This window comes from Artemia franciscana, chromosome 2 (genome assembly GCF_032884065.1).
Source record: "Artemia franciscana chromosome 2, ASM3288406v1, whole genome shotgun sequence".
Taxonomy (NCBI): Eukaryota; Metazoa; Arthropoda; class Branchiopoda; order Anostraca; family Artemiidae; genus Artemia; species Artemia franciscana.
In genome coordinates, this window is record NC_088864.1 from 5339708 (window position 1) to 5356130 (window position 16423).

Below are 16423 nucleotides of genomic sequence, written 5' to 3' on the forward strand. Positions count from 1 at the left end.
GGGCGCACAATGCCAAGGGGAGAAAAAAAACCCGGGGCAATTTTTTTTCCTTGACAAAAGCTAGACTGATATGATTTACTGTCAAAGTGCCAGGGGCACTTCGCTGCAGCACTGCTTATTTAGAGGAAAGTGATTTTAAGACAACAAAGAAATTCCATAGTCGCTTATAAACTGTCATTATCTCCCAAGAACAACAGCTGAGAGCTTGGTATCACCTCTCTCTTGCAATATTTTTGGCTCATCAGTTATCAGTTGCCTTCCGTTCAGGGCCTCTACTATCTTCGAATTTTCGGGATTTCCCCTTAAATTTCTGTATCTCCTCGAAAAAAAATTGTTTGGTCCTAGGGGTGGCAGAATGCTTGGGTCTAGGAGCGCCAAAGACTTTAACCCGGCCTTGTTTATATTTCACTAGAATGTTTGATTTTTATCTGACGTCCTTGCCTTGTTCTTCAAAACACAGGTCAAAATAAGAATTTGTAAAATATACTTTAAAAAAGGAATTAATCGAACAGTTCTTGACAACGAACTGCAAGTAAGTAGCAAATTCTTATAATACGAACCGAACTCTAAAATAGGAGTTTTGATGACGAAAACGATTCAGTTTCGAAAAGGAGGCAAAACACACTTAAAAAGTGAATGATCTTCATGAAAATTACGCTATCAAATTCACCATTTCCGAGGCATTATATTGAGCTGATAGTACTAAAAATAGGGAATAGACTCATCCGAATTAAGGTCAAAACTTCTCGTGCTCTTAAAGTATCAAAATTATACATATTGAGTTTTTCAGTTTCAGAGACAGCAATACCGCAAAGTAGAACATTCAATCCTGAAGATGCGGACAGTCCCTACAAAATACCACAACTACCACCCCCACACTCCTTTTTTCCCCAAAGTTATCTGATCAAAATTTTGAGATAGCCATTTTGTTCAGCAAAGTTGAAAGGTCCAATAACTAAGCCTCGAGTATTTGTTATTAGGAATTATACAGACATTTTCCGGTGAGAGGGGATTTTTAATTGGGGGGAGGGGAATTTTTCGCGGGGATAATTCCCTGGGGGAGGAATTACTCTTTCTCTTTACTCTTACACTTTTACTCTTTCTCTCAATTCTACTTCATTAAACAGTAAATAACTTTAACGTAAAGAGCGGGACGTCGAGGGAGGAGCAGCCTCTTTCATATACGGAGTAATTTCTGTTCGTTTTAAGTTTTAATGTCGCTCCTTACTTTCAGTTAAAAAAAAACTTGTTTTCTTATTTAATTTCTGAATGTTTTTGAATTAATGCATGTTTTGATTTTGGCTCTCCGCAAATGAATAATTAAAACGAAATTTACGTCTTAATTTTTTTTGCTAAATGGCTTTCTCTTAGTTTTGATCAGACGATTTTGAGAAAAAGGATGGGAGAGGATGCCTAGTTGCCCTCCAATTTTTTGGCTACTTAAAAGGGCAACAAGAATTTTTAATTTTTAACGAACGTTTTTATTAGTAAAAAATATACATTTTTTACAAATTAACTTACGTAACGAACTTCTTTATTCGTATATTTTTATTCTGTATATGAAGGGGTTTGCCCCCTCGTTAATACCTCACTCTACACTAAAGCTTTAATTTTGTCCCAATTCTTTAAGACTGACCCCTGGATCATAGAGGCTGTAGAATAAATAGTTGAAATTACTAAAAATACTTTAGCGTAAAGAGCGAGGTATTTAGGAAGAGATTAGCCCCAATATGCGTAATAATATCTGTTCGTTTTAAGTTTTAATGCTGGTCCTTACGTTCAGTTGAAAAAACTTTTTCATACTTACTTTTTCATTGTTTTTTTAAATAATGCTAGAAAATCCTGCACCCCCTTCATGGTATTTCTCTTCTCCCATGACAAATTCCTCCAAGGGAAGATCCTCCCACGTAGCCCCTTCCCCTCAAACCCCCCCCCCCAACCAAAAAATCATCCTGAAAAGGTCTGTACACTTACACTTCCAAATAATCATTACTGTATATAAACGCTGGTAAAAGTTTGTAACTTGCAGCCCCTCCCTTGGGACTGTGGGGGAATAAGTCAGCCCCAAAGACATAGTTATAATATTTTTCGACTATGCTGAACAAAATGGCTATCTCAAAATTTTGATCCGTTGAATTTGGGAAAAAGATGACCGTAGGAGGGGGCCTAGGTGCCACCCAATTTTTTGGTCACTTAAAAAGGGTACTAGAACTTTTAATTTACGTTAGAATGAGCCCTCTCGCGACATTCTAGGACCACTTGATCGATACGATCGCCCCTGGGAAAAAAACAAATAAACAAACACACACCCGTAATCGGTCTTCTGGCAAAAAATACGATGGTGTGATTTTCGATAAGATCGTATGACTTTTAGGGGGTGTTTACCCCTATTTTCCAAAACAATGCAAATTTTCTCAGACTCGTAACTTTTGATGAGTAAGATTAAATTTGATGAAACTTATATATTTAAAATTAGCATAAAAATCCGATTCTTTTGATATATCTATTGGTATCAAAATTCCGTTTTTTAGAGTTTCATCAAACAGTTCGTGGTAACGAACTGTAGTAAGGAGCGACCCGGCTCAATAATAAACGAAACGCTAAAAAACGGAATTTTGATGTTAAAAGATACATGAAAAGAATCGAATTTTTATGCTGATTCTAAATATATACGTTTCATTAAATTTAATCTGTGTCATCGAAAGTTACGAGCCTGAGAAAATTTGCCTTATTTTGGAAAATAGGGGCATCTGCCCGCATCCATGGGAGGTATCTTCATACAGTCACAAAAATAAAAACAACAAGGATTCGATGGCACCCCGAGGAAAAATTTCGGTTAAATAGCTCACTCAAAAATTTTGGTTAAAAAAAAGTCGGGTTAAAAAACTCACTAGGCTCAGTTCTTTTTATTGAGAAAAAAAAACGATATGAAACCAAGCAGACAAAGGAGACTTGAGAAATTAAAGTAGCTGTGGGGAGGATTTAAAATAATGCAAAAAAAATTATTTTTTGCCACTATCTAGGAATATCCCCTTTCCCCTGTGTGCATGTGTGATCAGAAGGACTCTGATAATTATCCTTAAAATTCATTTTCATCTCAAGAAAAATATAAACAAAACAAAAAAAGAACAAGTTGTAGCATATTTGACTGCTGCAGTTTTGTTAGATATTCAGTCATTTTATCATCTAGAGAGTAAAATGAAAAGGCATGTCCTTCTAACAGTAAAGAAAAGAAGGCTAATTTCTTAATTGCAGTCGAATATAGCCACAATCTAGACAAAGGAGAATCCGGTGAACAGAAAAGAGGGGCTATGGGCCTTTCCTATTATCAAAACGAAAAATATGGGACGAGAGTCGAAAATTAAATAGCAGTTTTTTTTTTCCAAAAGGGCACAAAGAGTTTGTTTTGTAAAATTTTTGGCTAGGCTTTGCTCAATTTTAGACTATGCTGAAACTTATGTAAAAATCATGAAAAACCTGAATTGAGCACTTTTTCTGCTGGCAACGGCCCTATTAAGGGTGCTAGTGATTTTTTAACCCTGTTAAACCTGTGTTTAGCCTACAAAAAATTCTTTTCAGTTTACCATTTATGTTTTTTGTATAAGAGGGATATGTGGAGGAACTACCGAAAAAAAAAACTTGTTTCACTGCCAAATCTTCAGATTCCGACGCACTGGCTTCGGGTTGGGAGGAGTTTTTCGCCTAGAGATGGCTACTCCTCTCCATCTCAAGGTTGATTTTGGGCAAAATACATGTAATGCTTTGAAAATAAAGTGAAATAGTAATTTAAGCTTAAGGCATCCAATCAAAGCCAGCAAAGGTATACAATTCTTTCAAATTAAACGAAACAAAGTATAACAGTTCAAACCATTCAGAGACACCTATTTAGGGACAGGCTTATGTTCAAAACCACGGAACCCTTTTTACCTTTTGCACCCTAAATTACGAAGTATATTATCTCAAGGCTTGCATTAAAAATCTACTCCTGGCTAGATAAACAACTGAGCTTTTGATTTTCGCTATTTTGGGCGTATTTTGGGCGTAGTTTGGGCGTGTAGTCATAGAAAAACTGACAAACTGTATTCCTTTATCAGTCCAAACTCCGCAAACAACAGATTAAAAACAAAGGATAAGAGTCAGCCTATTTCTGTCGTATTTTTACAACATTAATAAAGACCAAGTGCCGTACAAGTCTTACAAGCCACGGCTTAACCTCACTTATTAGGGACTACTAACACTTACTTGTATTGTACAGTTCAGGCATGCTCAACAAACGGCAAAGGGGTCGTACGTGGCCCAATAGAACTTACAATACGAAGAATTTATAGATGACGAACGATATTGCGACCGATGTAAATTACTTATTAGAGGTTTAAATTTCTACGAATCTAACTTTGTAAATAAATAAAACATATTTACGGCATTTTCATTGGAATGAATCAAGACAACTAAAGAAAGCACCCACTATTTTTCCCCATTTGTCCTTACGGCATCTCTCCCCCTTTTTCAACATAATCCTTGCGGCTTGTGTTGAGCACACCAATGCTAGCTTGAACCTAGGAGCCAAGGCAAATAAAGGAAGGGTCCATCATTTTTTGCTATTTGTCTTTGCGGCCTACAACTCCTTTTTAATTCAATCCTTGTGCTGTTTTGAGTTGAGCAAGCTCGAACTCAAAAGAACTTTTTTCTATAAATGAAAATGGTTGAATTTTGCCAATACGAAGAGAAGAACTTCACTTCACAATTAAGATGGCTTTTTCGTTTCCAACAGCACCAGCTTCATAACCAACAAAATAATCGAACAAACGTTTTGTTAGATTATTAAGTTCAAACTTCTCATTTTACAAGAATGTCATAAGATAAAATTTACCCTTGGATGTAAGTCAAATAAATTAAAATAATAATTAAGCACAGGATATTTTTTACAAGGTGAATAAATGAATTTACAGAAAATAATTTATATGGAACAGTAAAGAGCTATGAAACTTTTATTAGGTGTGCCTATTGGTCAAGAATTAGTAGGTCCGACTGATAATTAGGGGACCTTGGTTTCAACTCGCGCAAGGACATTTTTTCAAGCAATTTTCTTTATTAGCCCATGGGTGTTTTCCAAACTGAATTTTCCCCTACTCCTGAGTTACTCTAACAAAATTTGGTGACACCAAATTTTACGAACAAGATTCAGAATTATCAGTAGAATAAAGTGGTAAGCAGTAAAATAAAGTAATAAACAGTAAAATATATAAACCCGACCTAAGACTTGCCAAAACCCATAACTTTTGTTATTCAAGCAAACAAAATTTTAATAATCTAAATTACCAGTAGAGCGACAAAATTCAAATCCAGATTATGATATTGCAATCGGGTGTGTCTCTGAAAATGCTTCAAATACCAATCCTGCCCAGGAGCGCCAAGTTAGGGGGAAAGAGCAATCATCCTTTTGAATATTGGAAAATACCTTTCTTGGTATTTCCATTTAAAAGATAAAAAAAAAACTGAAGTTCCCCTTAGATAGTTTTAGAGATATCTTTTTTGGTTTCTTCACTAAATAAAAAAACAAACTAGCTCACATTTCGTAAATTGGCATCAATGATTCTACCAAGCTTCATACAATCAGTTTTTATTTTTTTCCATTTCATTACCATTAAATGAACATTTCAATAATAGTGGACAGCTTAAAACAATATTTCTAAAATCCCACTTATTCTGACAAACCTTCCGCAATACAAAGAATTTGTCAGGGTTATCTCGATTACGTACCTTCATCGCTCCAAAGGCTTTTAGCTCTTGAAGGACCAAGGACATCAGCATAAAACATTGTTGCCTCCTGTACCTATTTAAAGGACTGTTCCTATTTCATATTCTCTCATAATACTAGGTGTGCTCCTTCCCGATTATATTCTTTTTACCCCCATATCTATTTCCTTTATCTGGGCCTCTCCCTCTCTATCTGGGAATAATTCCTTTTGAATCTGCAGTGTATTATTTTCTCCCTCAACGGTTCGTATTGGAGATCGTTGTATTCTTGATTTTGTTTTGAAGTTTCCCCTTTCGCATGTGTCAGAAATGTCTATTTCACTCCCTGAAAGATATAGGGTTCCATCCGATGGGGAATTTTCAAGGGGTACTTCTAGCGGGAGTCATATATAAATGTGAATCTGAATACAATTTTTTATTGTTCACCGCGGTAGCCTTTTTTCGAATTCATGTCTAATTTATATTAATTCTTGTCCCTTTTCTGACCTTGTGTGAACTTTCTGTCTATCCGCCATTTTTTCAAAATTCAGTTATATTTCATCACAATACTTCTTCAACTGGTCAACTGTACTTCTGGTACTGTCTCGTGATAAATTGTTACGTCTCAATTTGCTGATTATTTTCCCAAGCTAATTAGTCGCGGGATATACTGATTCAAAAATTTTTATTATAGTCCAATTAGGCAACGCCCATTCAGATTTTCGAATATTTTTATAGTCTATTACTTCTAGACTAAATCCACCTGTAGTTGTGCAATATATTAAATCGTAAAATTTTATTTCAGTCTAACTAGGCAACGACCATTCAGATTTTCGTAATTTTTAACTGATTCCGTCTTTTTCCTGCAATTTGTTATATGTACCCACAATAGGCTACTGTGTCAACTACATAAAATTCTACTGTGTCAAAATTCATGGAAAACTACACCTCCTTAGGCTACTTAGTGCTTTTCAGCTTTTCGTTTATTTTTTTTTTTTTTGCGTTTCGTATTTTGAGCTTTTTTTGCTAATTTCTCATCTTAAAATCAAGGAGGCACACTCGTGCCTCTATAAAGAGGCGACACACGACAATGTTAAGCGATCTTCGGTTCCAGTGGTCGCAGACGGATGGGGAGGGATGCATTTCGTAGCCCGAGCTCCAACTAAGAAACCTGCAAAATTTCATCCCCCTCCAACTTTTCCTTCATGGGGAAAATATGGCCGAAAGTTTCGACCTGTCAACCCATTCCCCCTTTAATGTTGTCCGATCGGGCTGAAATTCACAAGTTAAGGTCCCCTAGGGCCCAGGAGCTTATCCGCGAAATTTCAGCTTGATCCGATAACTCCTTCCCTGTTTTCCAGAAACCACGCATAGCCACTTAAAATTCATTTACTTTTTTTTCTAGACGCCTACAGGTCACATCCGACATCGGATCTGGGTGTACGAAGACTCATTCGATGCGGAATTCTCCGAGTAATTTTCCTGGAAAGTTTCGTAGGAAAATCTTAACCCCCCGAAAGTTTCAACCCTCCAACCCCCCCACCCCTTTTAACGTTGTCCGATCGGGCTGAAATTCACAAGTTAAGGTTCCCTACGGCCCAGGAGCTTATCCGCGAAATTTCAGCTCGATCCGATAACTCCTTCCCTGTTTTCCAGAAACCACCCATTAGCTATTCAATTAACGGATTTCTCTCCATAAGAGCCCATGTTAATTTGATATTTTTAAAATCTATTGAGAAGTTATATTTACACACATCCAAGTTATTAGCTCAGTTGGTAGAGCGTGAGACTTTTCATCCTCGGGTCAAGGGTTCAAGTCCCTTACGGGCGGTTTTTTTCACAACATCAAAAAAATTTTCATTTGATCATTTGAAATTGATCATATTTCATTTGATCATTTGATCATTTTTTCAATTATCATTTGAGAGATAACAGAATATTAGCTTCTTATGAGCAAAAGAAACATTTCGGTCATTCTACCTATTTTTTTTCTATTTTATACAATGATTTAAAAGCGGGGGGGGGCGGCAGCCACCCAAGTTCCTCTCCTAATTCCTGTACGAGGAGTACAGGAATTATTAAATTACATCCACCATGGATTGTAGAAAAAGGTACAGAAATAATATGAAAAAAACTTCGTTTTCTTAAAGAGTTAAAGAGGCTGCGTCCCAAAGTCGAACCTTAAAACGTACAGGAATTAGAAGAGGCAGTTGGGGGGCTGCCGCCCCCCAAACCCCCAGCTTTTAAAGACTCTTTTGTACAGGTTTTTTTTTGGGGGGGGGGACTTCATTGTTACTAATTACTAGTTTCGGCGCAATGGTTCTCCTGTCCTCTTGTGTTTAACATTTTTCGAAGTTATTCCATTATTCATTCATTTCAATTTTTTGTTAATTAAAAGAGGGCCTTTCCGAAGCCAAGAGCTGGGGGTTAGCAAAAAAACAAAAAACCTGTACAAAAGAGTCTTTAAAAGCTGGGGGTTTGGGGGGGCGGCAGCCCCCCAACTGCCTCTTCTAATTCCTGTACGTTTTAAGGTTCGACTTTGGGACGCAGCCTCTTTAACTCTTTAAGAAAACGAAGTTTTTTTCATATTATTAATTTAAATTAAGGTCACAATCTACTAATAAAACAAGAGCTAAGAGATCATTTGGCACTTGTGACGAGGTCAGAAGAGCCAAGAGCTCATATGGTACGAGCTCTAGCAAAATTCTAAGAATTAATAGATTGATTTAATAGGAAAATCAGAGGCTTAATGCCGGGCGATATTTAAAATAAGAGCTCTGAGTCACGAGGTCTTTCTAAATATCAAAATTCATTAAGATCCGATCACCCACTCGAAAGTTAAAAATACCTCAATTTTTCCAATTCTTCTTCTCCCTTCAGCCCCCCAGATGGTCGAATCGAGGAAAACAACTTTATCAAGTCAATTTCTGCAGCTCCCTGACACGCCTTCCAATTTTCATCGTCCAAGCAAGCCCAGAAGCACCAAACTCGCCAAAGCACTGAACCCTATCCCCTAACTCCCCCAAAGAGTGCGGATCCGGTCCGGTTACGTCGATCACGTATCTAAGACATTTTCTTAGTCTACCCACCAAATTTCATCCCGATCTCTCCACTCTAAGTGTTTTCCAAGATTTCTGGTTTCCCCCTCCGACTCCCCCCAATGTCAGCAGATCTGGTCGGGATTTGAAAAAAGAGCTCTGAGACATGAGTTCCTTCTAAATATCAAATTTCAATTAGATCCAGTCACCCGTTCTTAACTTAAAAATACCTAGATTTTTCTAATTTTTCAAAATTAACAACCCCCAGCTCCCACAAAGAGAATGGATCCGTTCCAATTATGTCAATCACGTATCTATAATTTGTGCCTATTCTTCCCATCAAATTCCATCCCGATCTCTCCACTCTAAGCGTTTTACAAGATTTCTGGTTTCCAAGATTTATGTTTCTCCCCTCCAGATCTCTATGTCCCGGATCCAATTCGAATTGAAAATGGAGTATCTGAGACATAAGATTCTACTATAAATCAAGTTTCATTAAGATCCGATGACCCATTCTTACGAATGGGTGATCCCCACCCATCCCACCATCCCCCTCCAACTCCGTCCAATTTCAACAGATCTGGTTGGGATTTAAAATGAGAGTTCTAAAATAGAAGATCCTTTTAAATATCAAATTTCATTAAGATCTGATCATCCGTTCACAAGTTACAAATACCTCATTTTTTATAATTTTTCCGAATTACTCTCACCTCCCCAACTCCACCAAAGAGAGCGGATACGGTCCGGTTATGTCAGTCACGTATCTTGGACTTGCGCTCATTCTTCCCATTAAGTTCCATCCTGATTTCTCCGCTTTAAGCGTTTTCCAAGATTTCCGGTGCCCCCCCCCCCCAATGACACTGGATCCGGTTGGGATTTAAAATAAGAGATCTGAGTTACGAGGTCCTTATAAATATGAAATTTCAGTAAGATCCAATCACTCCTTCGTAAGTTAAAAATACCTCATTTTTTCCATTTTTCAGAATTAACCCCAACCCCCAGCTCCCCCCAAGAGAGCGAATCCATTCCGGTTATGTCAATCACGTATCTAGGGGTTTTGCTTATTTTGCCCACCAATTTTAATCCCGATCCCTCCGCTCTAAGCGTTTTCCAAGATTTTAGGCCCCCCCAACTCCCCCACATGTTACCTGATCCGGTCAGGAATGCTCTGAGACACGATATCCTTCCAAAAATCAAATTCCTTTAAGATCCGATCGCCCTTTCGTAAGTTAAACATACTTCATTTTTTCTAATTTTTCCGATTTAACCGTCCCCCCCAGATGATCGAATCGGGAAACGACAATTTATAATTTAATCTTGTCTGGTTCCTGATACGCCTGCCAGATTCCATAGTCCTAGCTTACCTGGAAGTGCCTAAACTAGCAAAACCAGGACAGACAGACCAACCAACCGACAGAGACAATGGAGAAGAAACAGTTAATTGAAAATCCAGGAGATTAGAAATTTCTATTGTATGAGGAAATAACTGAAACAAAAAAATACACAGAAATCGTATCGTTTTTTTTCAGATTCAACAACAATGGGAGTCAAAATGGACATTTTTAGGTCATTTAGTCGACTTCTTAAGCAGTTGAGAGAGGGTAGTTCATTGCTCAGGAGCGAGAATACCTGTATTTTTTTTTTTTTTTTTTTTTTTTTTCACTAAGTAATTCCGTCTTTCGTTATAACACGTAAAAAACACAGTACTAATTTTTTCAAATCAATCCGTAAACAAATAGCGAAACCGAAAACAGAACATTAACTAGAAGAGACACACAGTTAATCTTGTATCTATAAAAATTGTCCAGTTAGGATTTTCAAACCAAAAGAAACAGGGTTGTCTCAAAACAATATAATTAATTTTTTATATAATCATAATTTAATTTACTTATGTTATACCTAATATATAATTACGTATTTATTTACAGGTATCTATAATTTAGGTATGTTATTTATATTTAATTTAATTTAGGTTATTATAATTTAGTTAGGTAATATAATTTAATTTAATTAGGTAATAATATAATTTAATTTTTACCAAATTTATATTTGTTAATTAGCCTATAATGAAATTAATAGCTTTTAAAGCATACAAGCTTTTCAACAGCTTTGTTAAGGCTTTCAGTGTCACCGGTAAACCGTGCATGAACCTGAAGCAAAAGTTCGATAAAACACTAAAAAGTAAGAAAATCTTTCTTTTTTTGCATAAACACAATTGAGTAAGCACAACCCAATCGACATTGATTATCAGATTAAAACAATACATTATTCAGTCCTTGATCATACCTGAACTTCTCGTAGAGAAATCAGCATGTTGAATACCACATCTGCAGACAGAATATTTGGATCATCCAGTCGCTTCCTCATGTTGTGAAGAGTTTTCGCCAATTCTTCCCCAGAGCTTGTTTCACGAGCTTTCCTTAAATCGGCTAAAAACTTTTCCTTCATATGGGCCCTTGAAAATGAAAGGTTAAAAAAAGGCAAGTAAAAACACAACCCTTTGACTACCACAGCACAGCTTTTCTATTAAGCATAAAAGTTTACAATCTTTTATATATATCTTATAGATAGTCAACTTTATTATCTAACAGACATAAGACAACAAAACTCGTTATCTAAAGTAAAAGTTGATTTTTGCAGAGAATATGCCTTGAATTTGCACGGTTGTAACATCAGTCTGAGACTAAAAGCGCTTAATAAGGGTAGCTTTATAGGCAGAATCAACGTTTTCCTTCTATAATGACCAATTAAGCCCTATTTAATAAATAAAAATCTTTTCCGCATGCTGACCGATTGTCTGCGTTGCGCAAGTACCGATCTCCTGATTCGATGCCTTCGGCCGGGGATGCAATACGTAGTTGGGGACAAATTATCCGACACTTCCCGTGTTTTTCCTACAGATTTCTCCAGGTACCCATTTAGAGCTGGGTCGACTCTAGCTGAGTTTACAAGGTTACGCGATTGACCCCCGTTACAAATCAAATAACCAACGACACCAGGACTCGAGCCCTTGACCTTAAGATTTCAAGTCCAGAGCGCTAACCACTCGGCTAGGACTGCTCCTATTTAATAAACCACTAATAAAACTTTGATTTCACCTGTCTACTTAAGCAATGGTTGCTCCAAGCTTTATCCTATTACCATTACACATCGTATTGGTTAATACAATTTCTTTTTGTGCTCCAGGCTTTATCCTTTTACGATAGGACATCACATTGGTTAATACAATTTTCTTTCGAGATACTCGAGTCACTAAAAAATTTTCCAGCTTTAACTCTGCTGCATTCAGAGGTTTTACACCCCCTCCACTACTTAATTTTTTAATTGTTATGATCGGATGAATAATTCATAGGAACAATCCAGTTTCAGCTCTCTTTGACTTGACTGTACAGTCTAGAAGCAAAAAAAAGGTAAGGTAAAGGATACGGCATTAGACTTTACAGTCCCTACCGGCGGTACTGATCTCCGTTTCTTGGCCCTTCAGCCAGGAAGTGCAATGGGGGGTTGGGGCCAGCCATCCTGTGCTTTCGCACACCCTTCCTGTTTACCTTCCCCAGATTTCTCCAGGTACCCATTTAGAGCTGGGTCGACTCTGGCTAAGCTTACAGAGTCAGGCCACTGACCCCCGTCCCAAACTGAAGAATTGGGTACACCGGGATTCGAACCCGCGTCCTCTCAGACAAGGGATCCCCGAATCCAGCGCTCCAACCCACTCGGCCAGGACGGCGCAAAAGATACGGGAAAAAAGCGCAACCACTGATTCTACTGCTGTTTAAGAATTTGGGTTCCACCTCAGCCTGTTTTGCAATCCCAGTGGAGATCCAAACAGGAGTATACATTAGCACTGTATTACTATAAAAATTACAAACACTGCACATCACAAAAACTGATTAGGATGTGACCATATTAGGACAAGGTCATTGATAAATTTTAAGAGGGATTGAATGGGGGAAATTCTTGGCGTTTTTGATTGCGATTTGTATTGTTGAAGATCACAGTATCTTCAATTCAATTGCTATGAACTGCTAACGGAATGCTAGAACACTTATTGATTCCATTTTTTAAATTATTTTTCAAAGCCCTTCGGACTGAGTTACCGGTGTAGGGGGACGGGGACATCCCTCATTCCCAGTTTTCGGTATGCCAGTAGGATACAATTATCTTGTCACCTTAGCTAGTATATCCATACTGAAAAATTGAAAATGTGACTAAATTTGTCGATGCTATTACCAGACCCCCCCCCCCCATCGATCATAAATAAACACCTCCTCCTCCCCTAAGCGTCATACTTCTGTGGATATATATATTATTCAATGTGGCAGCTGAACCAATATGGCCAATAAACACCTCCTCCTCCCCTACGCGTCATACTTCTGTGGATATATATATTATTCAATGTGGCAGCTGAAACAATATGGCCAATAAACACATCCTCCTCCCCTACACGTCATACTTCTGTGGATATATATATTATTCAATGTGGCAGCTGAACTTCAAAAATATTATTTGATAACTGGTGGTTGCCCTTTTCCATACATGGCTAATGGTGAAGTTTATTTGTAGCACTTTCCAATCCCAAACTTTCCAATATTCCTTCTGAGGACATCAATTTCTGTGGATGTAAGACCAATAAGAAATTTTTCTAAATATTACTTTGACACTCTGTAACGACAAAAGGCTAAAAACTAGAGAATAACGTTAGTATATTTGAATTTTTCGATTTTAGTCATGTTTCTTTGTAAATTGAAAAATATGCCAAAACAGAAAATGGGAAATCTCGCAAAACATGACTGAAAATTTGGAACACTAACAAAAGGGGTGGGTGCAACTATCTTACTCCCAGAAATTTAAAAAAAAAATAAGTTTTCTGTATTTTCACTTAAAAATCCGAAAAACAAAAAGAAGCACCCCCCCCCCCTCTTGATTTAAAACAAAAAAAATTCAGTGTCTTCATTAAAACAAATTGAAAAATTTCTTTAAATTTTTTTACAGTATTTTTTTTTACAGTATTTGGCTTAGAATACAAATTCGGCGATGTTTTTCTTCTAACCTGTAATTTTGTTTTATCCCCCCACCCTTTCTGTTTCTTTTTTTGCCACTAATCGCATTAAGCTCATTTTAGTTCTTGTGCTGGGATTTTTATTTTCTTTTTGCGTTAAATCTTATTGACTATCTTTATCCTTGATTGGTGTTTCTTCTACTTTTGTCCTGCTGTATTATTTGTTTCTTTGTTTTGCTTTTTATTTTTAGACATATGAAGCGAATTCAGCTGTATTAGAGCTTGCGATATCCTTTTGAAAATAAATATTATCTCGTCTTATATCAACCAAATCGAATACTGGCCAAAAGTCCCTAAGATATTAAGGTATATATCCCTCGTGAAAACAAAAATGATAACACAAAATATAATCGTATCATTGGTTTCATTAGTTTGAAACCTAGTCTTCACCAAGCTAAACAGTGGCACAAGAAAGTAGATTTTCAATGAATAGATGGCAATATCTCTCATCGGTGCTTGTCATTTATTGGAAACACACTCAAGAAGTGAAGTTAGGTTAATCCTAATTTAATATAACAAAATATGATGATAAAATAATAAATTATAGAAACCTAACATAACCATACCTACCCCCTCCCCCACCATGCGCAAAACATAGCCCGAATTTTACAACTCCAATGTATGGTCTGTCACCTATTTTCGTAGCTATGAAACCGATTTTCTCAGATTCAACCTAAGTGTAATTCTTGAATATGTTTCGAATAACCGACAAAGTACCCCATTATCAAATTCTATGGAATGGTCAGAATAAATTTACCTACTATTTTAACAATAAAAGTGCCATGAATATAAACCGAACGTTTTTACGAGAAGATAATCGATGTTGTATCTTTGTTAGTTAAACAATCTTATGCTGAGATTTTTTCAAAACAATAGGAATCTTCAACTTACTTGGATTGTATGTCAAAGTCTTTAAGCATTCTTTCAATTTTGATAAGCAGACTTGATTTCACATCAGATTGTAGTCCATGTTCAATATCAAGAAAAACAACAAAGTCATTTTCATCAGGTTGATAAGGAACAAACATAGAGTTACCACAAGTTTTCTGTAAATAAAAGATTTAATGAAGTATTCAATTTAGCAGATGATACATAGTTTATTGCAAAAGCCAAAGGTCAGAGCATCGTAAAAAGAAGAACAAAAACAAAAAACGAGGAAAAAAAATATGAATTTCCTATCCCTCATCAAATAAAAATATAACTGTCATAGGTACGCACCGGTAACAGTTTTAGGGGAGATATACCAAAGGGAGGGCACATCAAGTTTTTGCCAGAGGGTGGGCTACACTACTAGATAACTTCTGTGACCATACTTGCTGAGCATGCTAACTGAAGAAAAAGTAGAATATATAACTGTCATAAATACGCACTTGCAACAGCTTTAGAGGCGATATACCGAAAGGGGAGGTAAATCAAGCTTTTTCCAGAAGGTGGGCTACCCCACTATGTAACTTCTGTGACCATACTTGCTAAGGATGCTAATCAAAGAAAGTGTAGAACCGTGAAGAAACGAGAAAATTCACAGTCAGTGAAAATATGCAAATATATTGGCCGAGAACTTCACTCAGCCGTCGTTAGAGCAACATAATAAAATGGAGGTTAAGGGTCAAGAAACGAAACAAAAAGATAAACCTCCAAAATAAAAATCAAGGTGAGGAGTCACCTTCTCAATTCAATAGTAAAATTGCGGCTGTATATAGACATCGATATACAATGGAGAATAAAAGTTTTTTTTAAGAATTTATTTCTTATAATGGCTATTTATGAGCTGATTTCTTTCCAGGGTTTCAATTATAAAAGTTTTCATTAGATTGCTAAATTTTGATACACAGAGTTAAAATCACGAGATAAGTATAAAAAATTGGAACCAATGAGAACATTATAATTTGCGCTAAGATAGGCTTCCCCAGTATCTCTGCCAAGGGCAAATTTTTGGTGAGTGTGTTTCTGAATTTCAATTGCTTGCCTGAAAACTTGCATGAGCCCTTTAACAGGATCAGGTATAAACTTGTTATTCCACAGGACTCAGTGCTCCGGTCTGTCATAAATATGGTAGGCCAAGGCAGAGCTAAATTTATTGGAGTATTGGTGTAATCTCATGACTTTACTGAGATAGGATTTGTTTCCAAAACTAAATTCATTTTCGTGCGAGCTTCCTATATAGAAACAACCACAAAACAGGATTTTGTAAACATTACTAATGAGGTTGGTTTACTTCTCGGTACAGTTGAAGTCACTCTATTTCATTGGAATCAATGAACTTGGGGTCATGATTTTCAGAAATTATGTAAACCGAATGGCGTATGGCAAATGAGGCGAAAGTGGTGCTAGACGCGGAAAAACAGTGCCAAGCCTTGTGCCAGAGACTATGTCACACGTGTCAAAATGCGCCATGCATGTCGGAACTGTGCAGCACATGTGACACTCCAATATTCATACCAGGTGGCAAAAAGCAGACAACCCTTTGTTCAAGGTCATGTTTTTGTCATGATTTGTATTCATGTTTTTCATGTTTTTTTTATAATAGTTCAATATTTTTTACTCAATTTAGAACGGTATGATAAGAAGGTGAATGTTTGTCATTATTTTT

The 16423-nt window shown here is 36.7% G+C and overlaps 1 protein-coding gene across 1 annotated transcript in view; it reads right to left on the minus strand.

The window, feature by feature from the left end:
- The window catches only part of LOC136036346 (mitogen-activated protein kinase kinase kinase 15-like), an 87596-nt gene that overhangs the window by 57663 nt on the left and 13510 nt on the right, over positions 1–16423 (minus strand). The window contains exons 3-4 of the mRNA XM_065718500.1: positions 14725–14879; positions 11061–11229 (exon numbers count right to left, since the gene is read on the minus strand). Of these exons, the coding sequence (XP_065574572.1) occupies positions 11061–11229; positions 14725–14879 (324 nt within the window). The remainder of the gene's footprint in view (positions 1–11060; positions 11230–14724; positions 14880–16423) is intronic.